This window comes from Schistocerca gregaria, chromosome 9 (genome assembly GCF_023897955.1).
Source record: "Schistocerca gregaria isolate iqSchGreg1 chromosome 9, iqSchGreg1.2, whole genome shotgun sequence".
Lineage (NCBI taxonomy): Eukaryota > Metazoa > Arthropoda > Insecta > Orthoptera > Acrididae > Schistocerca > Schistocerca gregaria.
In genome coordinates this window covers 167,724,366-167,750,624 of record NC_064928.1, presented here as the reverse complement: position 1 = coordinate 167,750,624, position 26,259 = coordinate 167,724,366, and the positions used below count along the sequence as shown (strand labels likewise).

The 26,259-nt window shown below is 39.2% G+C and overlaps 1 protein-coding gene across 3 annotated transcripts in view; it reads right to left on the bottom strand.

Moving 5' to 3' along the window:
- Positions 1–396: 396 nt before the first annotated feature.
- Positions 397–26,259, bottom strand: part of LOC126292167 (histone acetyltransferase Tip60-like) — a 90,597-nt gene continuing 64,734 nt past the window's right edge. Inside the window, exons 8-10 of one of the 3 annotated variants that reach the window (XM_049986006.1) lie at positions 20,501–20,669; positions 13,669–13,751; positions 397–1,588 (exon numbers count right to left, since the gene is read on the bottom strand). In XM_049986006.1, coding sequence (XP_049841963.1) covers positions 1,551–1,588; positions 13,669–13,751; positions 20,501–20,669 — 290 coding nt within the window. In that variant the 3' untranslated portion in view covers positions 397–1,550. Of the gene's footprint in view, positions 1,589–12,156; positions 13,752–20,500; positions 20,670–26,259 lie in introns of those variants that run through there. The other 2 variants (XM_049986007.1, XM_049986005.1) reach the window with 2 other exon arrangements.

Genomic DNA, 26,259 nt, shown 5'->3' with positions numbered 1-26,259 from the left:
CACTGCGTTAAGAGCCAAGATGACGTCTTCCTGTTTGTATTTCAGTGTGTGCTGGAGTGTCCGTTGGTCGATCAACATGAATACATTGGATACTGTTTAACACTGCATTTGTCACAATATCCAGGCTGCACTGTTTTTGCTAAATACATTACAGACATAATACATTCCCCATGAATTTAATTAACATAATGTGCAGGACACAGTTTGGGTGAATATTAATTTTATAGCTTGCCGCACCAATAAAATACTTCACACTGATATTTACTGTAATCTGTATTGTCACATTAAGATTACATCATAATGATATTTATTTATGAAATATTGTACCAAACTTTTTTCCTTCTCATTAAATAACCAGTAAACCTTTAATTTTTATTGAATAAATTTGTTTTCCTCCTATCAGCTTATGAGGTGGTCTGTTTAAATGAGGGCACTGATAATGCAGTCGTGGTCACTCTAAACACACACTAAATAGCTACATTACATAGCATAGGTTTGAGAATATGTCGCCGCTGGTTGTACAGGGCATAACGGTGGAGGTGGATGATCCTGTGTGTCCAGTGAAAGAGACATCTGATGTCTGACAACATATGCGCCCATCTGTTCATTGGTTGCTGGCACCTAGGAGAGATTTCAGACTTTCTTGGCAGTGCAAAACTGTGAGGAGGAGGTCGAAGGATAATTGACTCTTATGCCAAAGAACTGTTATAAAGGAGTGCTTCACTATGTACCAGAAGAGCGATCACACAGCTTTCGTGGAAGAATACATTGCCTTTGACCGGGGAGTCATATTTTCTGATGAGAAAATCTTTTCTTCCTGGCAATGCCCCAGTTCATGTTAGATGTCAGTAAATTAGTTGTGTATAGTTCATATATACAAGCAATTTAGGTAAAACTGGCTTCATGTTATTACGTACAGAACACCCTTTATAAAACTGATTTTCCTCCTTTTATAGTTACACTTTTAGGGCGCTGCATTTGTTCAATAAATGTTTTCATTGAATTTGTGGGATGTTTTCAACATTAAATAGTTTTGATATTACTAGGTGTGCCGCCTGCGATGAGAGTGGTTTAGTGCAAGGTATCCTGTGGAAAGAGAAAGAAGTGGACACTATTCTTTTGTCGTTTGGGGCTATATCTCTGCTCGGGCAGCAGTGCCCTTGTGACAAATTGAAGGCATTCTCAAAGCAGAAGCCGATGTTAATATTCTGGAGGTATCAGAAGCCAAGTGGCGAGATGCTGTGTCCTCAAGGCGACATCTGTTTCCTGCAGGTATGGACAGCAAATAAAGTAAAAGTTTTTTCATAGATTTTAGATATTCATTTATTTTGTTATTGTTATGTCATTCACAAATCTGATATAGTGTATATTTGCACCACTAAAACATATATTTAATGTTCGTTCTGGTATTAGCATCACACAATGTGACAATTTTTATATTGTTGGCGCTACAGCCATATGCCTCAGCTTCCCATGTACAGTTGCTACCTGTTACGCCATCGATGGGATTTATTTGTGCAGCATTGTTGCAAACACACAAGTTCAAACTGTCAACCAGTTTCTGTATCCCACAAGGAGACCATTAGCTCTGTAAATCAGAAAGTTTGGTAAGTATTAGGTACATTGTAGAGGCATCTGTATTGAGTAAGTGACTTGCAGCTTTTCATTCAATGGCTCCGAGTTTCCGAGGAAATCTATTTTGCAGTTTTTTTTGCATACACGTAATGTGAGCTTTGTTCCAAGGTACTGAAAGTAGCACAGTGGCCATATAGTTCACAGTTATGATGCAGAAGGTACACACTGTAATGATCCCAATAGAAGGGAAAATAAGTAAGGAAGTGTCAACATATGTGACTATGAAATTGCTCGTTATAAAATTTGGCCAGGAAAACCTGATTATTCACTACACTTGGTATGAAAAACAAATAAGTTTAATAATACTTTTGTACTGTATACTCACACAATTTACAGATTTGCACTTTTTAACTTTAGTATTATGCAAATGAGAAAGGTCGTATTCAACACTTTGTAATCCAGCTAGTTCACTTGGTTGACACTTGTGAGAATTTGTTGATCTCTTTGGAAGGTTATAAATACACGCACTGTCAAAGACCGGCAGGCAGTTGGCTCAGTGTAGTTGTGAAAGCCATGTCAGTCAGTGTTTTTAGTGCCGGCTAATTCAATTGCATGTAAACGTGTGGATTGCAGAACCAAAGAGGTTGATGCACAAGATGTAACTGTTTTGTCAGAGACGCCATGTAAACTTTACGTGTGTTTTTTAAAGAGGAATAAAAACATATGATGACTTTTATAAAACTACTAGACGCCTCCAGCTTTACCTTTTTTTTAAAATCTGGACTTCTTATAAATATATTATAAGTGAAGAGCCATAAACTTTATCTTTGAAACAGTATTATCCAGTGTTGTGACGGGCACCCTGTGAACATCTCTGAAATGTTTCAATGAGAAATTATAGTCTCCTAAAGCATGTGACATTTTATTTACTAATATAAAACTGAATTTTCATCATATTAAGGCAGGGGGCCGTTATAACATGAAAGGAACTAAAGAGGTTTTCTGCACTCGATAGTAGCACGAGAAGTCAATAGCTTTTGTGAGAAGTATATAATTCATTTTGTTCTATCATATTACAGCACTGAGAAGTGATAAACATTTTAGGGGCCTCCATCTCGGCAGCCTACATCACATTTACAGAGCACCCTGGACAACTTCGAGGGATGGCATGATTGGAAACACAAAACCAACAGTCTTCTTTTGTGCGTAACTACTGCTCACAAATACTTATTTATGGATTTGCAGACAGAGTTTTTATTGTAAATGAATCTTGTGTTACCTTATTCATTATGGTGTGTGGACATGTAAGGCTGGAGAGTACCCTCTACCAAAGGAATGAGAGAATGTTCGCATTCTCGACATCATCTTACTACTTCAGTACTGCTGCAACTGCAGCCATACATTCAGATCTCACTACAAACGTATGTTTAAATCCAGATATGTTTTTCTCTTCCTCTATTTTAACTGAAAACAGCAATGAAATAGACTTAAGGAATTCTATGAAATACTTGAGTTCATAATTGTCAGATGACTGAGTTTACCTCATTTTGCCACTTACTACTATAATATTATCAGTCATAAGATCATTTATGTCCCTCATTTTCACTGTATTTTGAATGGTGGAGCTGGAAGGCTGGAGACACTGGGTGTACACCACAGTAAAATATTAGTATTTACCTTAATATTCATCTTCAGATTGACAGTAGAATAACCACTCAAAAAAGCCAACAAGGAGCCAAAAAGGTACCTATGAAACAGCATCCAAATGAGATGGTAGTCTACTGGGAGGGAGGGGGGAGGGGGGGGGAGGGGGGCGGAACACTGCCAAAAAGATGACAGCATATTGTCGCTAGGCAATGAAAACCTTGTAACTCCATCTGACAATTAAATCCACCTAACTGCTTTACCAAATGAAGGCTGTTGAAACCTTCCTTCTTCGAGTTGAACGGTTTTGCCATCTAGCGGCAATAATGAAAAACTCACATCTGCAGCGATATGTAGTTTGTGCTGGAAACCTCGCATCTCCGATAATCGCCATTGTTAGTGTGCAGCGCGAACACATGCTCCGAGATTAAAACGTTTTTTGATGTGATAGTAACTTTTTTGACTGACAGCCCCAACACTGCTTTATTGCTACAGGTACATGTTAGTATTTCTAGGTATTTATGTATTGTATTTTAATATACAATGTTGACTTACGAGTTTTTCATTGCACGTAAAGAGTACTGCACTCGGTACATACGAGGTTCTAAATTTAGAACTGAACAGAATTCTATACATTCTACATTAACTACTTTGTTTTCAGCTATGGGTAAAAAGAGTAAATTCACTCTTCACCTTGCGAAACAAGCCGACAATGTGTCATATCGTATAAAATCACCAGAAGAAGATTCTAGTCAGATTCCTCCTCGTACTGCACCAAAGGAAAGAGTAGACCTACAAAATGAAGGTAAACCTTAGTTCATATTATTGTAACTTAAAGTAAGTTCCTTGTTTTGAAGTTGAGGTGATTAAATTATTTAAATATTATTGATATCTTTATTGTTTACACTACAGATAATGTGAAAAAAGAAGCCAACACATAGGCGAATTCCACTTCTGAGTTTGAAAGTCTTTCCTAACACAGCAGCGAGGATGATATCTCCAGTGGCAGTAGTGATGTATATGATCCAGATAAAAACAAAAATGACCGTAGCAGTAACAGCAGCACGGAAGAAGACGATGACGAAGTTGATGTGGGAGTAAAAAGTACTAAGCAGCGCCGTAAAAGCAATCAATCACTTTGAAGTTTGCAGAAAGAAAAATGTCTCCCTTAAATCGGAACAAGAATTGCAAGGATATTACAGAAGAGCAGAGACAGCTAATATTTAATCATTTCTGGCAGGATATGTCTTGGGGTGACAGAAAATTTTTTGTTAGAAGTCATGTCTACTACGTTCCAGTTAAAAAGAGGCAGAAATAATTCAGAATCTAATAATCTCACCGTTCTAACACACTGTATTACAATTTTGTAACAGGACAGAGAGAAACTGTTTGCAAGACTATGTTTCTGAATACTTTGTGCTTAGGCGAATTGAGTGTCGGAACATGGGCATCTAGTGCATCAGGAAGAACGCTTGCAGAAGGACCTCAAATGCAGGAGAGACCAACGAAATTTCAGGTGGACGACAATCAGCATCAGATTTTTTTGCAGAGTTGGCAAAACTGGAATCGCATTACTGCCGTCGTTCTGCCACAAAACTCTACTTGCAACCTAACTGGCAGAGTAAATCAGAACTACATAGGGAATATATATACAATTTTGCAAGAAAAAGAGGACAAACCCCAGCAGCTTACAAACAGTTTTGCGAGGTATTCGTTGAAAATTATCTTAACTTATTTTCTCCTAAAAAGGACCAGTGCGATCTTTGTTGTTCTCACCAGACAGGCAATCTCTCAGACAATGAATACTCTTTGCATATGGCCCGAAAAACTGAGGCAAGGGAAGCGAAAAATAGTGATAAATTAGGATCAACTAGAGTGTTTACAATGGACCTTCAAGCACTTCTGCTTTCTCCTAGACTAAAAGCATCTGCACTATACTATAAAAGCAAACTGAAGGTCCACAACTTTACCCTCTATGATTTAAAAAGTAATGATGGTTATTGTTACCTTTGGCACAACAGTGAAGGTGGACTAACAGCTTCGGAATTTGACAGTATACTTGTGCATTTTATAGAAACGTACGTCCAAAATGATTCAGAAGCTATTTTCTATAGCGACAGATGCATGTACCAGAATCTAAACTCAGTCATGAGCAATGCACTGGCTCATCTCGCCCATCAGAAAGGCATTACAATAATGCAAAAATTTCTGGAGAAAGGTCACACTCAAGTGGAGTGTGATTCTACCCACGCCACCATAGGAAAGAAGTTAAAAAACAGATGTTTATACTCCTGCTGGCTATGTAGAAGTTTGTGCTACTGCAAGACAAAGTCCTAGACCTTATGTTGTCAATTATTTGGACCACATGTTTTTCAAGTCCTATGATAAACTCTCGTTGTATTCGTCTATTCGGCCAGGATCCAAAATTGGGGATCCAACAGTGACATATTCGGTGTCTCAATTATGATCCCTCTGGAAAAATGGAATATAAATTGAAATTCAGTGACACATGGGAACCACTTCCAAGAAGGATGTCAAACATAACCAGCTCATTTACAGTGCCCCCTCTCTACAGTTCAGCACTAAAGATCAGCGCAGAAAAGTTTACGCATTTGCAACAACTAAAGCTGGTCCTTCCTAAGGATGTGCATTCATTTTATGACACACTGCCTCACATTTGTAATGAGAAAACAAGTCCGTGTCTAAAAAAATGCAGCCAAAAATAAACTTGTTTACAGCCACCTATGACAGTGTAGCAACAATAGTAACAATAATAAATGTTAATAAGCTGCACAAATGTTTACAGTAATAAAAGGTTAATTAAAGCTAACAACATTGTTTCTATGTTTTTTTTAAACACAGTAATTTATTAACTTCCAGATTCCAATATTTTGATCAATGTGAAATTATTCATTTCACTTTATATCTGTAAAAATGTATCATTATAGATGTTTCATAATACACAAATAATGCAAAATTTAAGTAAGTTTTTTTAAAACAAATTCATTTCAATTCTTAGCCGTGCACTCGTTATACGCCTCTTATCTCCATCACTACCAAAAAAATAACTGAAAACCTCGTAACTCCAAAAACTGGCAGACAATTTGAAGTGCATAATAAAGTTATGTACCAATGACTGGATTCATGTTGTGTAGCAGAAACCACTACATTTGACTAATCAGGTCCTCATGTGATTTCTATAATTAGTTTTTTGTTTCTCCTGTAAAATTTGACCTATTTGAATTACGAGGTTTTCATTGCCTAGCGACAATATGGCATTTCACTGCAATTATCTGGCACATTATGGGTGTGTGTTATGTGCGGGTACCAGGGTGTGGATGCTCTTCACCCACTGCTGAGCAACTCTTTCATAAGCAGAAAATAAGTCTCAGCTACAACCCAACACAATGGGAGTTTAACATCATGAATCAGCAGTGTATAAATAGTCTCTACAAGTACTAAAACTGACTGCCCAGCATTGCTGTCTTATTACACCTTTATGAAATATCATCTGAATATTGTAGCAGGATAGAAGCATGATTCATAGATATACCACCAGGGACTTCATTAATAACATCATGCACCAGCTGAAGCACTGCATAGTAATTAACACAATGCTCAATATGGTGAATGTATTGCCATCTCGATATCTCGCTGTCTAAGTGTAATGCAAGCTGAAAAAGCTCTTCAGCATGGATGCTCTTCACTTTTACTGACAAAACATCAGTAGTGGTTAAACTGTAACCACTATGGGTAGATACATGTCATTCTTTAGAATTTATAGGCTTAATGACAGTTTTGATTAAGGATGGCTTATTCCAGACTTATTGTCTGGATTTTTATTTCCTTATTTCTTGTCCTGATGACAACTGCTTTTCCTTTCATATTAGCAGAAGCTCAAATTGAACTTACAAAACACATATTTGCTAGTGTCAATTTTGAAATTGTTTTCTGAGCCCACTTTTCAACTCATTCTTAGTTTGGAATGTAAAGTTATTTCTAGCTTACGAAGCATCTTCTTGGATGTTCACATTTTGCAATGAAAGCTGAGCTGTTCTTTCATTTGTGTTGTTCTGTTTCAGGGATGGTGTCAATGACAATATTCTTCACAGAAAAACATTTTCAAAGTCTGTAAAGATCAAAAGACAAGACTTCCTCTCAATGTACGCAGTGCAACCACTCGACTCTCCAGACATGTGGATCATATTTGGTGAATTAGCTTTTCAGTTTTCAATGCACTTCAAACAGAAAAACAGAAATAATTGTGACAGTTGTTTCATCTGCAGTCACAGCATCTGAATATTATTAGTAACTATGCTTTAGTTCTGAAACGCAAATGAAATCCATTGCCATATACTTTTTGTATTCAGGCCCTCATTTGCTGTGTCTTTCACATACAAGAGGTGCTCACTTCCTCACCAGGCTTCACATCCTCTGGCGAAACAAATTCTTCCTGCCCCTACTATAACAAAATTGATAACACTGAATACAATTAGTAACACTGTGGCTACTGAGTTACTTCCTGGATGACACAAATATGCTGAGAAATTCACTTGATATTTCCTTTCAATTTGAATGAATAATCTGAGTTATTTTCTTTAAAGGTGGGACATTGGTATATGAATTTATGCTTCTGAGTCCAGGGAAGTCAGATTTCGAGTCCAGGGAGGTCTTTCTATGCAGAAATTACAACTATTCTAGTCTTTTATGATTTAGTTGATCATTTCTAGCCACCGTTGGGACAATAAGGAAGAGAACTACAACAGCACTTCAGTGGCACTGAGATAATTTGTTTGCTTCTGAAATGAGAACTGCTTTGGGTCACAGTTCTAGTCTCACTGAAGGTTTTTTTCAGCAGTGTCATGATAGAGCTACAAGCAGTCACATCCAAAATCAATAAATAAATTACAACTATGAAATGCCAAATTTGCAAACTGTTTCAGTTTGAAATAGAACAGCAAATAAACACAGACCATTCCGAAGTCCAGAATGAGTAATATTATCTAACTGTAGTGTCCTGCGTGATGTCACGCTGGGCCTGAAGGGCTACAGAGACTAAAATGTGTGTCTCCTTTCAGCTTAGTGCCTTGTGACACATCTGATAACACCACCTCCCTAGGGATCTCTGGTGGCATTCATATGAATCAGTTGTGCAGACACAGTGCACCAAGGTAGTTTCGTTTTCTGACCACTGCTGTGAGCAGCTATGTCATGCTAGGTAACATTGTTGCATTCACTGTCTTTGTATTACTACTGTTTGTTGCACTATTCTGATATATTATTTTATGTTGCCATATAGCAAATACTAAATATTGTTTGGGAATGGAATAACTATTCTGCACTGTGCTGTAATAGGGGTAGCAAATGCATGTGACAAATGTGTTACACTGTGCAATGAGTAACACAGTTATGTATGAATCCCAAATTACTTCATTTCGTGAAATGATAGAACTTGTGATGAAACTGTAGTTACAATCACAGTTTATCATTTTCGTAGCTATCCACTGAAGAGACACTATTCTGGGCAAGCCTGATGTCAGTAACAAAAAATATTTGTACTCAGATGGTGGGGGTGACGATCGCTTATGAAACAATTGCAGTTATGACAAGATACTTGTCAGAACGTGAACAAGTATCCCCTTAATATTCATTTTCCTGCTGAAAACGATGCTGAAGGTGTTTGGCTGAATACAGGAGGACTGCAATGTTTGAGGAAAGTCTGATCGACTACAGTGGAAGATGGGGAAGAAGGGAGATTTTGCTACAGTCACTGGCCATTGCTACTCTTTCTCTATTGTCTTCTACTGGACTAATGAGTCACCAGGAATATTTCAGAACTCTGATGAAGGATGATACACTTCACAACTTGTTCAACTGATCGAATCAGTACAGGACATAAAAGGCTGGCACAACTGTGACCAGAAGATGGAGCTGGAACAAATGTTAGGCATGTACCTGAGAATGGGACTTGTTCAAATGCCTTGTGTTTGCTGCTACTGCAGATCCATATGGCCCACCCATTGATTTGTAATGTTACAGCACGAAACATATTTGAAAAATTGTTGAGCATCCTCCACTTCAAGAATAATTTATCATCAACCGATGAAACGAACTAAAGGTAAACTCTGGAAAATTTGACCTTGACTGAGTCAACTAAAAAAAAATGTATGAAAGAAGTTCCAGAGGAACACCACAGCGCCAATGAAGTAATGATTGCTTTTAAAGGTAGAAGCACCATGAAACAATTCACACAGAACAAATCTATAAGATGGGGCCTCAATATGTGGAGGAGAGCCATGAGCTCCTGGCTACTTATACAACTTTGGCATTTATCAGGGCACAACAGGAAAAAATTTAAAAAGGAAGAGAGAAGAAGGGAAAGGGCTCATGCAGGAACTGGTTGTAAAATTAACAGATCATATTGCCAGGAAATTACAGTTTCAAGGTATATGCTGAAAACTTTTACAGTTACTTGTGCAGTATCTGTTGAACAGAAGTACCTACACTCCTGGAAATGGAAAAAAAACATTGACACCAGTGTGTCAGACCCACCATACTTGCTCCGGACACTGCGAGAGGGCTGTACAAGCAATGATCACATGCAAGGCACAGCGGACACACCAGGAACCGCGGTCTTGGCCGTCGAATGGCGCTAGCTGCGCAGCATTTGTGCACCGCCGCCGTCAGTGTCAGCCAGTTTGCCGTGGCATACGGAGCTCCATCGCACTCTTTAACACTGGTAGCATGCTGCGACAGCGTGGACGTGAACCGTATGTGCAGTTGACGGACTTTGCACGAGGGTGTATAGTGGGCATGCGGGAGGCCGGGTGGACGTACTGCCAAATTGCTCAACACGTGGGGCGTGAGGTCTCCACAGTACATCGATGTTGTCGCCAGTGGTCGGCGGAAGGTGCACATGTCCATCGACCTGGGACCGTACCACAGCGACGCACGGATGCACGCCAAGACCGTAGGATCCTACGCAGTGCCGTAGGGGACCGCACCGCCACTTCCCAGCAAATTAGGGACACTGTTGCTCCTGGGGTATCGGCGAGGACCATTTGCAACCGTCTCCATGAAGCTGGGCTACGGTCCCGCACACCGTTAGGCCGTCTTCCGCTCACGCCCCAACATCATGCAGCCCGCCTCCAGTTGTGTCGCGACAGGCGTGAATGGAGGGATGAATGGAGACGTGTCGTCTTCAGCGATGAGAGTCGCTTCTGCCTTGGTGCCAATGATGGTCGTATGCGTGTTTGGCGCCGTGCAGGTGAGCGCCACAATCAGGACTGCATACGACCGAGGCACACAGGGCCAACACCCGGCATCATGGTGTGGGGAGCGATCTCCTACACTGGCCGTACACCTCTGGTGATCGTCGAGGGGACACTGAATAGTGCACAGTACATCCAAACCATCATCGAATCCATCGTTCTACCATTCCTAGACCGGCAAGGGAACTTGCTGTTTCAACAGGACAATGCACGTCCGCATGTATCCCGTGCCACCCAACATGCTCTAGAAGGTGTAAGTCAACTACCCTGGCCAGCAAGATCTCCGGATCTGTCCCCCATTGAGCATGTTTGGGACTGGATGAAGCGTCTTCTCACGCGGTCTGCACGTCCAGCACGAACGCTGGTCCAACTGAGGCGTCAGGTGGAAATGGCATGGCAAGCCGTTCCACAGGACTACATCCAGCATCTCTACCATTGTCTCCATGGGAGAATAGCAGCCTGCATTGCTGCGAAAGGTGGATATACACGTACTAGTGCCGACATTGTGCATGCTCTGTTGCCTGTGTCTATGTGCCTGTGGTTCTGTCAGTGTGATCATGTGATGTATCTGACCCCAGGAATGTGTCAATAAAGTTTCCCCTTCCTGGGACAATGAATTCACGGTGTTCTTATTTCAATTTCCAGAAGTGTATTTCACTGGAACAATAAGAGCATATAGGCTGAAAGATTGTGACCTGCCCAACGAAAAAGACATGAAGGCCAAAGGACTAAGAGCAATAGCACTTCTAGTAAACCACACAGGACAATTCATTGTATTGAGATGGCATGACAAACACTTCACTCTGCCGTCATCCTTCACAGGTGTTGAGCCCCAAAATGAGGCAAACAGACAGGGCAAATCATGAGAATATGTGCGAGTCCTAAGACCACCTGTTATTCCCACTTGCAACATCTGTTATCAGTAGTACTGATCTGATGGAGATGCTATCATCACTATATAAATCCCACAAAAAAATCAAGGTGGTGGTAATATATCTTCTGGTGCACAATTACAGTTGCAGTAGTTGCAACAACTGTAAGTTCCCTCAAGAACAACACATTTCACTGCATAAATTCCAAGCACAAACTGCAAGTAGACTAGTATTGGCAGGGAAAGACCAACCAAGCAAGGACTCCCAAGTAAAGATGACATATCAAAAAAGAAGAGTAATGCACACAGTTTCTGCCAGTTATAGGCTGCCAAAAGGACAAGTATGTTCGCTGGTATATATGGAAGGAAACGAACGAGATCTAAGATATGTATTGAAATGGCATCATATCAGAAGTGTGAAAAATGTGATGTATTTTTGTACTTGTATACAAGAATTGTTTTGGAAGCTTTCACATATAAAAATTGACGAACTAAACTGGCTAATTATTTATGTTGCTTTTTTTTATTTTATTGTGAAAAGGAATTAAAATTTTGTATATGTACTCTTTGGCAAATTCGCTGCTGTTTCATAGCATATAACAATCTGACTGTGCAAAACTAAGCTGGTATTAACATTCATTGAACACACAATTTCCCATAAAAGTGAGAATAAAAGATTTTGCAACTAGAACCTATAAATTAATTTAAAACCTTAATGATATGTCCTGACATCCAGTACTTTATATTGTCTGCTGTATGATTTGGCTAAAGTCACATAAAAATTTTGCAATGGAAAATGTTAAGGGTCAGAACTGAACATGAAATGGTGAAAGGGGGCAATAATTAGAACTTTTGGTCCAGGTCCTATGAGGTGGATGCTCATACCAAGAAGCTTTCCAGAAATCCTTTTTATGTGAAGTGGAAAATGTTCCAGGCAGCACTAAAATAAGAACTGTAAACTGATGATACCTTGTGGCCAAGTTGAAAGCAAGAAGCCTTGTTCAGTTTTAGAAATTTCTTCCTGAAGAAAGCCACCTCATTATCAAAGACCTAGCATGATGTTTGTTATCTGTATTTGGCCCGACCTACAAGTAGGCACAAACATTTTCTTTGCTGAGATTTACTAAATCTACATATAGATGTAACCCGAGTTATAAATATTTGAGAAATTTAGACTAAGTTAGAGCCACAGTTCACAAAATATTGTGTTTGTGTTAAACAACCATAAATTTCATTATAGTTTCCTTCTTAAATTTCTGAGAGAATGTATGTTTGCGATCTGATGGCCTATTTATCTGAAGACCCTTTATGATTACTATATAACTATTTATTTACAACTGGATTAAAAACATAATGGCAGTAGCAAAGGAAACTACTCAATAGTAGAAGCATTGAGAGGCTGTCAACCAAAAAATGAGACTGAAATCGTGGTGAAGCTTTCACAGGCGAACACACTCTCTCTCTCTCTCTCTCTCTCTCTCTCTCTCTCTCTCTCTCTCTCTCTCTCTCTCTCTCTCTCCCCCCCCCCCCCCCCCCTCCAAAGAGCCAGATTACGAGCCAAAAGTTTATTTTATACTATTGTTGTCTGAAGTGTTATGCTAACAGTAATTTGCATTAAAAATACAAATGTGCTTGTACAGTTTTCGGTACTTAAATCACTATAGGCAGACTTTCAGTTTATCTGCAGAGAACAATTATCAACAGTGACTGAGTCCGACAGCTTTACAGATTGCTCCTATTAGCCAATTTCCAATGGAAAAGAGAAGGATGAAAACTAACTACTTATTCTTATTATTTACATGTATTTTAACAATAACATTTCCCTGAGTATTTACGATTTGCTTTTTACTTTCTGTTCATCAATACCCATTAAAAATGGGCATACTTTTACTAATTAGTCATTGTTGCCACCCATCTTTGCTCCAATTTCTAATGTAATCTAAATGACTGAAGTACAAAAACACTGGGGGATACCCATAAACAAAACACAGGCAGTATACGAAAACACTCAAATCCCAAACACACTTCTCAAAGTGGTCTCCTCACGCATCTTTTACACAATCTTCATTAAATAGCAGCAACAAAGTTTCAAACTTCACCTGACTTATTTTTAATAGGTCACTAAAATTAGGCTTCAACATTTTTGACACGAGGTCTGCGAGAGATTCGGCACGTGCCGATTACTGTCTCTAATGCCTAATTTTGTGACAAGCGGATTTATACATTTCAATGTCGACAAATTCGCAAGGCGTACAAATGACTCGCCACAGTACTGGCACAGGAACGGCTGCCGGTTGTCCCACTCACCTAAGTGCGAAATGTTTGATGCCACACAAACGGACTGCCCACAAGCTCCGCACGAGAAGAGAAACTGGCCCTTGTGTGCAGCTCTGAGGACAAGGAATGCGCTTGAAAATTCACCGACTTATCTCCAGAACCAAGAGACATTTATTACCACAGCTTACCACTAAAGTTTACAAGAATACTATTTTTAAAACTAATTTTGAGCTACAGAAGCAGGTACTTCGCAGCTGCCCTGCATTAAAAATCTTCCAAAACTACAAATACAGAAACAGGTCCTGTTTAATTTTAATGCTACATTTTTACCATACAAACTGAGGATTTCTACAACTGTGTCTACTGATTACGATACAGCTGACAGCACTCTTAAGGAGATGAAAGACTTAATTCAAAGTGTGATTATTACAAAAATTATGTAAAACAGTTTTCTTCCCATTTAAAAGGTGTGACAAAGTAACAGGAACTTAATAATTTCACAGGGTTTATACAGACAATTTTCAATTATTTTCTTTTATCTTGTTGGTTCACATGTTCTGGATGTAGATTTGCATTTTCAGCTGTTTTGAATACATACATCATTGTTGACAGTCTAAAGGTTGTGTGTTTCCAAGTGCTCAGCAAATTTTTACTTTCGAAAGAGATGGATCAAAGAATTTGCATTAAACTTTGCTTGATAAATGGAATAAAGTGCACCACCACATTCAAAATGTTGACTGTGGCTTTTGTCGAATCTAGTATGATTGAGACAAGAGCTTAAGAATGGTATAAACGTTTCAAAGAAGGTAAAAAAAAGTAAGACCACAACTGCTCTGGTTGCCCTAGTACATCAATTACTGACAACAATATGGACGAAGTAAAGAAAATAGTTTTTGAAAATTAGCGAATCATCATAGGAAAGGTTGCCAATGATGTTGGCATACTCTTTGGCTCATGCCATGTGTAGCAGCAAAGTTTGTTCTGACAAATTTTGACCAGAAATGATGAGTACACGTCACTCAGGAAGTGCCAAATGAAGTTGAAAATGATCCAGAACTTGTAAAGAAGACCGTAACGGGTGACAACATGCTTATACAGGTATGACATTGTAACCTACGTCTAATTGTCCCAGAGCAAACTGTCAGACGAGCCAAGATTGAAAAAAATTAGATTACAATGTGACAGCACATCATGAGTTCCTGTCTTATGGAAGGAAACTGACAATTTTGGCAAAACCATTCATGGAAATTACATTAAGATATATGCTGGAGAATCGCCAAAGGAGCTTAACGCCATAATAACAAAAGGCGAGTTAAAAATTCCTCCAGGATTGGCAAAAGTACTGGCCCAATTTCTCAGGGGAATTACTTTGAATAAGACAAAGTTGTTGACTAAGAAGAATAAATAATTCTTTACGGAAAACAAATGCCATTACTTTTTGATCACACCTCGTACATATAAAAATCTGAACATCAAAATTAGAAAGTTCAAATGAGTCGCAGACAGCCACAACAAAATGACAGGTGAGCGTATGGCTAAAGCCTTCTCCAGATGGAGACACACACACACACACACACACACACACACACACACACACACACACACACACACACACACACACACCTGCGAGCTCTGGAAGGTATTCTAATCAGAGCAGCCAGAGATAGCAGTCGTTTGTGTAATGTGTGCACGTTTTCTATCTGAAGGAGGATGTAACAACCTTTTCGCCAGGCCTGTCTGCAACTCAACATGTCACCCTTACGGTGAATAGCAATGTGTATACATTTCATAATATTGTTGATATTCTAGTCTATATTTTCCATTGTATGATTGCAAATGAGAAAACAGTTAATTACAGGAAGCTAGAAAGGATGGCTAGTGTTTAATTCCAGGTGTAAACAGCTGGGTACCAATGTTTATCTGATTTCCTTCTCTGATGCCTCCCCCTTCATCTTTGTCCTAATACTCCCCTTTCTTCCCAGTGAAAGGAATGCAAGTTGCAAAATCTTGAAAACTTTTTTCTGTTTATGTATTCCTACCAGCAGTACTTCAAACTTTGAATCCTGAAAGCAAGTAATAGCCAATAAGCATATAAACATGTCCACTTAGATTTACCTAATCTTCCACAAACTTAAAAGAGTGGTTGTCTATGTAGCAGAACACCTTAAAAACTGTACAGAAATCTACTGTTTCTATATCATAAACATTGCAGCAAACTGCATTATTCAGACCACCACAGCTGTTTACTATGAAACACAGACTAGTTGTCTGCATTTTCACATTAACACCTACTGCTAATATTTCCCAATATACTGGTGAAATGGATACCTACAGCGCTCCAAAACTCCTCTTTAGCTAGTGGATCGTTACAGAAGGTTAGTAGGAATTTCATGCTTAAAGTATGTAAAATTCGCGACTGACTCTGGAGTCTATGACAGTCTCATTATTTCTCTCCGGAAGTAAAGACCCAAGTTAAAAGGAATATGGATGTTAAGAAATTAACAGGTAGTTAAATAATGACACTACTACTATTACTACTACTACTACTGCTACTGGGTGAACACTACACAAATCAGACTTAAAATGTCTGAAAACATTACTGAATAAATATTTGATATGCTGTAAATCTGGAGCATACATTTTCCTAAAATTCTAAAACTTACAACAATTTTGGTCGTTTACTCCATGCATTAGGAACTTTTACAGCTTTTATATGAGCAGATGATACTGGATATTGATTTGATTAGGATTCAGTAGAAAACCAATTAAGTTCTCTGAAGAGCTTACATCAATTTTGTACCGAACGATTTTTTATAAACATTAATTCATAACTTTATGTAGCAGCTAGCAAACCCCCAGTTTCAACATTAGGTATTTCTCCACATTACAGCAATATCAAACAGTTTTTTAGAACGTTACAGTTGGAGTCATCATCATCATCATCATCATCATCATCCATCATCATCATCATCATCATCATCATCTACATGAGTAGGAAAAACAAACCTATAATTGTCAAATACAGCATTAGTAGTGTGCAGCTTGACACAGTCATGTCAATTAAATATCTAGGCATAACAATGCAAAGCAATATGGAATGAAACGAGGATTTAAGGACTATAGTAGGGAAGCCGAATGTTCGAGTTCAGTTTATTGGGAGAATTGGGAAAGTATGGTTCATCTGTAAAGAAGACTGCCTCTAGGACAAAGTGCTGCCTGTTGTTGAGTACCATCCAAGAGTATTAAAGGAAGATATTGAAGCAATTCAGAGGCAGGCTGCTAGATTCATTACCAGCAGGCTCTAGTAACATGCAAATACTATGGAGTTGCTTTGGGAAGTCTGATAGTCTTCCTTCCAGCGATTCCTATGTTCTTTTCGAGCAGCACTACTGAGAGAATTTAGAGAACCATTCTTTGAGGCTGACTGCAGAAAGATTCTACGTCCACTAATTTACATTTTGCATAAGGACCAGAAAATAAGATTAAGAGAGATTAGAGCTCATCCAGAGGCATAGACATTTTTCCCTCTCGCTATTTGTGAGGGGAACAGGAGAAAGTGACTAGTATTGTCTTGTGGACTATGTATGTAGATGTAAGACCACCACCACCACCACCACCACCACCACCACCACCACCACCACATACACATACAATTTCCCAACCTCTCCCAGTCTGTTGGAAACATAAGCCTCTCTACTGTCTTCTGTCACTCCACCATCTCCAGCTTGATCCAGCAGACAATATAGCATAGGTAACATCTTTTCTATTTTTTGATCAAATCTTTATTTAAAACACTACTCCCTACAAATTACACAATGGATTTTCATCTGAATTTTCATTGGCAAACAAAGAGTAAGAACTGGACAAATGGGGTCTCAAACTGATGCAGCATGATGTCTAGTTAAAAAAAATTGTTTGCAAGTAATCAGGGCAATTAAGAAATATCTGACTATTGAACTGAAGGAAAATTAAATGTTTCACTAACAGCTGCTGCTAACTATGTAAACAAAGTGTCAAAAAATTCACCACCTCAGGCCCCAGCCATTTTGAGCATAAAAAGTTGCACTGGTGCAAAAAATTTGCTTTGAACCAAGTACTAAATTTAAAACATTTCAAGGACAGAAACACTAAGAAAGATAAGAAGCCAAAACATTCATGTCTTCAGGGTCTAGCTATTGTGCACATAAAAAGTTGCACTGGTGTGATATTTATCTGGCATAATGACTTCCTTCAAATCAAGTACTAAATTCAAGACATTAAGAGAACGGTGGACACTTAAAAAGCAAGTGAGCACACATTCTGAACACAAGAAATAAAATGGATTAGAGTAACATTTGAAGTGCCTTTTGAATGCTGTTCGAAATGATGTACAACAAATGAGATACAACAGAGTGAAAAGTTTGATGCTTAACTTTGAATATTATAATTTTAAAGATCTATCTGATGGATTATGTAGACAGTGCAGTCGGCTATTGTGTGACTGGCACATTTCTATCATCTGTGCACAAAGGTCTAAGAAAAAAATATTTTTCTAAAAAATTTTCAATAAATAGTACTACAAATACCAGGAAAGGGAATTTGCATTCTCAATCAACACCTCATTTGCTGCATGCGATTTCTAGCACCATTTAAAGGCATGTCAAAAGATCCTAATTTTTTTTTTCAGACAGATCATTTAACAAAGCATCTGACTTTATTCAATTTTTTGAATTATGGTAATTTTCCGATGTGCTCAGTAGCTTCTACTGGAAGGGAAACATGTTAAGTGGAAAACAAACATTCTGCCTGCTTCATCACAAATGGATGAGTTACACCCAGTATGTTGGCAGGAAACTAACTGTACGAATGGCAAATGCCAGACAGACTAACTGGGAAAAAAAAATACGTAAATGGAATTCACTTGTGAATGATGTGGCTCACGAACCTTCATTCAATAATTACTTGGGTAACCTCAGTTTCACTTCGGAAACAATGGACCTAGGTATGTTTAGGAGTGTGTAAATCTCATGTACAGACGTATGACAAGTGACATCCAATCACCTGAGAACATTCGAAGTCCGTGAGTTCTGTGGAGCACCCCATTATGCTCTCTCAAGATGTCTAATAGCTACTGAGGTCACTGATATTGAGTACATGGCAGTAGGTGGCAGGACAATGCACGTACAATGAAAACATATGTTTCTGGGTGTGTGCGGATACTTTAGATCACATAGTGTACAACACTTATTGCCTGAACTGCCCGTTTCTGAGCCAAAAATATCCTTTTAGAACAGGAAGAGTTACCCCAAAATATAACAACGTATGACATAAGCCAATGAAAATAAGCAACGTATCTTTCAAAATGGCCACAACAGCCGAAGAAATTAGAGCTAACACCTGGGCTTACCTACAGAAATTCTTCCCACCTGGAAGAGGAGAGGGGAGAAAATGAAACTAGTAACCCACACAACAGACCATACAGTGGATGCTCCCACAGTACAGATGCAAAAGCATACACTATATCTGACCCAATGTATCCAGACACCACTTCATAACACAGATTTGACCACTAGAAGTGACAGGAGGCAGGTGCACCAGTATACAAGGAGGCAGGAGTATTGTGTCGTCAGTAGAGAAGCAGTCACAAGATAATGTGTCTATGAGTGTCACAACAGTGATAAGTCAAACAGGGACATTTCAACCCTTTTCAATTGCCCAAGTCAACGGTTGGTGATGCAACTGCAGCAGAAATGGAAACGAAGAACCATAGCTACACCAAGATCAGCTAGATCAAGTACTGACTGACAGCAACCTCCAAGCTAAAAACAAACAAACAAATAAATCAGCACATGAAATCAGCAGGAAGAATCACTCGATTTCTGAAATGCTACCCAAAAGTACAGCTAGAACAAAACAGTGTAGTGCGTTAGAAAGAATGGGGTCAACGGTCGAGCAGCTCCTCAAACCACAAATTTCTTTGTTAATGCTAAGCTTTGCTTGAGGTGGTGTGAAAAGCAATACCACTGAAAAGTGGATGGCTGGAAATGAGCAATTTGGAGTGATAAATCATGCTATACCCTGTGGCAATCGGACAAGTGTTTTGGTTTCAGGAACACCCGGAGAACGTCAACTGCCACCGTGTGAAGTAGTAACGGCGAAGTGAGGAGGTGGATTACAGTACAGGGATGTTTCTCACAGTTGTGGTGCAGTCCACCGACTGTGCTTCAGAAAAGGATATTAACACATTCTGCAGAATAGTTTATTGCATACAGAAGAGAAACAGTTCAAAGTCAATGATTATTTCAGCATGACAGTGCACCCTGTAACAAAGCATTCACTACAATACAATGGTTTGTGCACAATAACACTTCTGAAGTGGGTCGGCCACTCAGAGTCCCAAACAGACCCCAACGAAATACCTGTGGGACGAATCAGAAAAACATCGACTTCACTCCCGACCCCAGCATCCCATATCTTTACCACCTCTGTTTTCAGGTCATTGAGGAGGAATGGGTTGGCAATCCTCTACATCTCATTGAAAATGTCCCTAGCAGCTTTCAATCTGTTAATGATGATGAGTACACACACCCCATTTTAATGTTCACTAACAGGTGTCTGGATACTTTTGATCAGAGTGTACATCTCACATGATGACCAAAACTCTAAAATCAGATAAATCTGTGCGTGTAAAGAAAAGTATTGCTTTTTTTTGCGTACTGTCCACGAACGGAATAGGAAGAAGCGAAAATGCCAACAGCGCAGAATGTATCCCTGCCACCTACAATATAATGGCACAAAGCGTACAGACAGCGTAAATCAAGGTGACAAAGTGACATTTGGTGCTAAGAACACTTTTCCAAACAGGAGAAAACTGAACACTCACTTGAAAGCGACGACTGGACGCGTCCCACCGGCACGCGGTGGCTCGATATCCACAAGGTGGTCCAACAGCGTCTCGGACCAGTGGCTCTGGAAGATGCTACCAGCCAGCAGCATGGGGCACTCATCCACCATCAGCCTCAGGTGGGCATCCAGTGGGAACAGCTTGTAGGCTGCAGAGGAAAAGAAAAACAAGAGAAATGAATAAATTCAGTTTGGTGGGAGTAACATATACTTTTAAATACAAGAGTCTTCTCTCAGAATAATCTATACGTATATCTTTGCATGAACAGGTAACTACTAGCCGAACCAAAAAGAACGGGAAAGTCGCAAAGGGAATTACTGAGATTTCACACAGAATCCTCCATCAGTGAATTAAAATCAGACACACACACATAGTAAAGCCTGTCCTCTGTGGTGACAGATGATTAAAAATGGAGGTCACTGCTTGTAATAACTGTCATCAGGGGAAACCAAAGCTATATCAGAGTTCCCATGGATGGGTTATAAGCCTTTTGCTGTGCTTAGTCTACAGGATGTTTACAAGTAAGCTTTCACTGCTTGATAGGCCCTGATGATTAACAAGTGCTTGTAGGACAATGAAACTTAGTGGAAACATTTGAGGGCTTCCCAGCAAAAACCCCAATAGTCAAAAAATCACAAAGTTGGGGGAGGGGGGGGGGGGGGCAGGGGAGGGGGAGGGACGCATGCATATCCTCATCCTGTATATAACTAAATTATTTTACTTTTGTTTAAATATTCTTTAGGCATCAGCAATATTAACAGAACTAATTGAGTGACACCAAATTATATTCCCTAGGTATAGAAAGGAAAATGGATTGGACTATTGGGGTTTTTGCAGAATCCCATAGAAACACCACTAATAGGATGCATAATATTATAGTTATTTTCCATGCAGATGTTATATTGAATTAGTATCCTACAACTTGTCTTAAGTAAAAAATTATTTATTAAAGATGAAGGACAAAATGTGTGATACACAGCATACAACATCTCAAAACATCAATCTTAACCTCCATCACTATAGTTATTGCCTGTTTCATAGTCACATCTGGTTGCAGGTGAAGCCACTGATGCTGGTCTGCCCAACAGTCTTTAGTACTTCTCTTTGACTGCACGACTTGAAATATTCTGCAAGTTTAATACCTCTTCAGCCTTCACAAGTTTCATCCCAGAAGGTGATATGAAAGCTCCTGATTAGCTCGTCGTGTCGGGACCCTTGAACTTTGGAGCTGTGATGATGTGACAGCGCCAAGTACCGTCGTACACGTCTCGCAAATATACAGCTTTGTTTTTAAAGTGAAAAACTGCATAGGTCAAGCACCTTAGGGCCTGAATGCTGGGTTTGGCGTTTTTAAAAACTGGCAGTGGCTTTTTTCTTTCTTTTTTTTTTAACTGCTAGCAGCCCCTCATTTGTAAGGACACACAGAAGAAAAATATGAATAAGCCATTAAAAGTAACATCTTAATTTCCACATGAGAGGATAACATTTTTATCTGAATACAGTTTTTATGTTCCAGGCTATAAATGTGATGACCATCTACATCCATGACACTATGGAACCACACTAGAGGTTGCTCTTCTGCTACCAAAAGTATTTCAAGTTGAGCATGGAATGTTCAGCTGTCGAACAGCTTGTGCAATGCTTTAAGATTACACATTGCATCCAGCATTCTCAGCCATGGCAACGGTTAACTTCAACAATTTGGGGCATATTTGGCCATCGGCTTCTCCTAGGAGAATTCCCAAATCACCAGTTAATTTGAATCTCCAAATTGTGTGCTGCAACCCCTGTGCAGAAAGAACATCTCTCCATATCCCTTTACCGTGTCAATACCTGCGAACGACAGCAGCGTTGACTATCTGCAACTGTAATGCACACTGAGTCTTGTTTTTCAAACATACACTGCCATACCAGCACCTAACAGCAAGTCATGGCACTAACACTACTAATAATACAATTCTGTCGAGCACAGTCTCAACATCATTCCTATAAAACTGGGTACCCATGCGGTAAATACACTGATGGGGAAAAAATGCAACATCAAAAAGTAATTTATGTAGAATAATGATATTTCAGGAACACATTTAAGTGTAACATTGCAACATCACAGGTTAATGTAGGTGCAAGATAAGCCATTATATATGTGAAACACTGGAACACTGATAACTGTGTAACTGCCAAAATGTTGAATGCAAACATAGAAACAGGAATGCATTGTGTTGCACTGGTGTCAGATGAGAGTTTGTGGGAGAGTAAGTTCCATGCCTGTTGCACTTGGTCAGATATAATTAATGTTTGTGGATGATGATGTAGTTGTCTGATGATGTCCCATTTGTGTTCAATCGGAGACAAATCTGGGGATCAAGCAGACTAAGGCAACACGTCAACACACAGGAGAGTATGTTGGGTTACAACAGTGGTATGTGGGTGGCCATTATCCTGTTGGAAAACACCACACAGAATGGCAGCACAACAGGTCACATCACCAGACACCAGATTGAAGTACAAATTTGCTCTCAGTGTGCATTGGATAATCACAAAAGTGCTCCTGTTGTCATAGAAAATCATACCCCAAGACCATACTTCCAAGTGTTAATCCAGTGTGTCTTAGCATATAGATTGGTTGCAGGTCCTAATGCTCCTAACCAGCATATGGCCATCACTGGCTCCGAGACTTTCATCATGAAACAACAGACTTTCCTTCATCCTGCCCTCCAATGAGCTCTCACTTGATACCACTGAAGTCACAAACGGCAGTGGATTGGGGTCAGTGCAATGCACTCTACAGGCATCTAACTCAGAGTTGTCGAAGTAATTAATTTGTAAGAATTTATTGGGTGCCAACTGCTGCTCAAATTGTTGCTGCAGATGCAGTACGATGCGCCACAGCCACACACAGTACATGATGGGCTTCCCTACTGGTAGTGCCATGTGGCCATCTGGAGCCCAGTCTCGTGACGGCACACGATGCGGCGCTTAAATCCAGACAAATGAAACTTTAAAAGCAAATCTATTACAACACTATACAAAAGAAAATCTTTATACACATAAGTAGTGGTATCTTTCAAGATTAATATTACTCAATGTAATCCCCTTCAGCCGTAATGACTGCCTCCAATCTTGTTGTGATCTGATCACAGACACTCTCTAAAACAGCGCTGTCAATATTCGCAAATGCTGCCTCAATAGCAGTGTGCAGAGATGCGATATTAGGGTGTCTATCTTGTTGGTAACTCTTGACTGAACTCCAAACATAGTACTCAAGGGGGTTCAAATCTGGGCTATTCGGGGGCCAAAACTACTTTGACCAGAACGTGTCAACATTATCCGATAGTCAGCTTTGGACTAAATGGCTTGTACAAGGTCCTCCTCCACCATCCGACACATTGTTCACTCTATGTTCGACATTAATGCCAATTTCCTCAGCAACTGATCCAGGTCCTCCAAAATCAGTGCTTGAGCCTTTTGGACAACTGTTGCAGTTCATATTGAGAGTTTCCTCGAATGAGGCTTCCTTGCCAGGTTAGCGGAACCTCCTCAACACTTGTCTGAAGCATTATACTTCGCCACAATATCGTAAACAGTTTTACCTGTGATACCTAAAGGATCTAACTATTTCAGTGGGTGAACACCCAGTGTGAAGACTTTCGTTAAGCGTAGCTCTTTGGTTGTACTACGCACTTGTCCGTAACATCTGACATTTTGAGGTTCTGTTTACTAGATGCCTAAGACTTTCAAGAATGCCAATTGTGATATCCGGCAGAACTACGATATAGTGGTAAATTTAAATTGAAACCTGTCCAGATTTAAGTGGCGCACCCTACACATTCTCGAGACCACTGCTGGCAGCAATCACGTACAGTGGCTACATTCCTGCCAAGTGTCTCTGCAACATCACAGAAGGAACATCCAGCTTCTCACAGCTCTAGTACATGACCTTGCTCAAACTCTGAGATGCTGACAATGACATCTTTGTTCTTGACTAAGATCAACTCACCACATCACCTCTCAGAGGTAACTAATGCTCACGACCATTACAGCATGTACCTGATCCGCTTTCTTGTAGTGGTGCTATCAAGGCCACTCTTGTGCGAAATTTTAAGAGATTACCTTCCAGGCGTAAAAACACATCTACCAACTTTTGTTTATGTTGCACAATTAATCCTTGGTGTTGCGATTTTCCAAAAGTAGGAAATGGAATGGACGACAAACATTTTACACCTTTAGATGATGCTTGAAATCATATACAGCAAACGATCTACCAATACAATGTAAAGTTCAATGTTTACATGGAAACTTACAATTTTAAGGACAAGAGGAAATTTATATAGTGGATTATGTAGGCCATGTAGTCTGCTGTACTGTCAAGGCTGTAAAAAAATAATTCAAACATATTTTCAATAGAGAATCCTTCAGATGCCAGTAAAGAGAGCACATTCTCAGTTGGCACATCATTTGCTTAAATGAGCATCATTCAAGAGCATGTCAAATGTTCCATGTATTTTATTTCTTACTTTAAGACAAATCATTTCACACAACATTTGACATTTTTTCTGAACTATTTATTTTAGAGTTTTGTTCAAAAAGCTGCTCTTGAAAGGTCCTGAATACAGTAGTTGGTTTGAAGGTAGTAATTTTGACAAATATCACACCAATCCAATTCTCAATGCATGAAACAGTTAGGCCTTTACGAGATGGAATCCGACACTTCATTTTCCTTTTTAGTACCTTGTTTCCTCAAAATGTCCTAAGCTTAGTACTTGATTTGAAGGAAGGCTTTTTCACTTGTATCACACCAACATAGTTTTTAATGTGGAAAATGGCTGGGCCTTGATGCTGTTTATGAAATATTTCAGTTTTCTCTCAAATCATTAATTAACATTTTCTTAATTACCCTTATTTATTTCAAGCAATTACATCTTGTTTTGCAAAACTCTTAACTGTTGAATCTCATACCCATATGTCTGTTTCCCACTCTACATTTAGCTATGAAAATTCCAACAAAAACCTGTTCTGTAATTTATAGGGCGTCACTTTTTTCTCTCTCTCTCTCTCTCTCTCTCTCTCTCTCTCTCAAATATGTCCAAAATAGAGTAGTGTGGTTTATGTATCACTCCTGAAGATTGATATGTATTCCTACGTATTTCATACTGACACATGAATGAATGACAGAATGATAAACTATCACAGAGGAGCCCACAACTATTGTGCAGGATTATTGTTTTATTTGCATGTGGAGTTTCAGACTATGGGATGATGCATGCCTTTGAAAGGGGATGAGATCACAGTGACTTTGTGAGAAGAAATAGCTGTGAGGGCACGATACAGAAACTCCGTAAATCTGCCTACATTGGAGAAGAGTGTAATCCCCAGAATGAATATGAGACAACATGACAAAGGGTGCATTGATATTAAACAATGGAAATCATTTTGCAATCTGAGTACTTCATGCCAAGTGAATGAAAATTGTTCATAGAGTTTCCTTGTTGAATATTATGACGGACGTCTTGTTAACTGGTGGACACTAAATGTTTTCTAAGAATATATGGAGTATATAAACAAAGTGTCAATTATTGAAGGAAACTAGGAATAATTATACAAATTTCCGTCCAGCATAAATTGTGCTATAGAGGAAAATAAGAATGCTGCATCCTAGGTAAGAAAAGCAGAATAATATTAATTTCCACTTATTTACCTAAGTCACACTCAAAATTTGAAACGCTACAGTAACATAACAT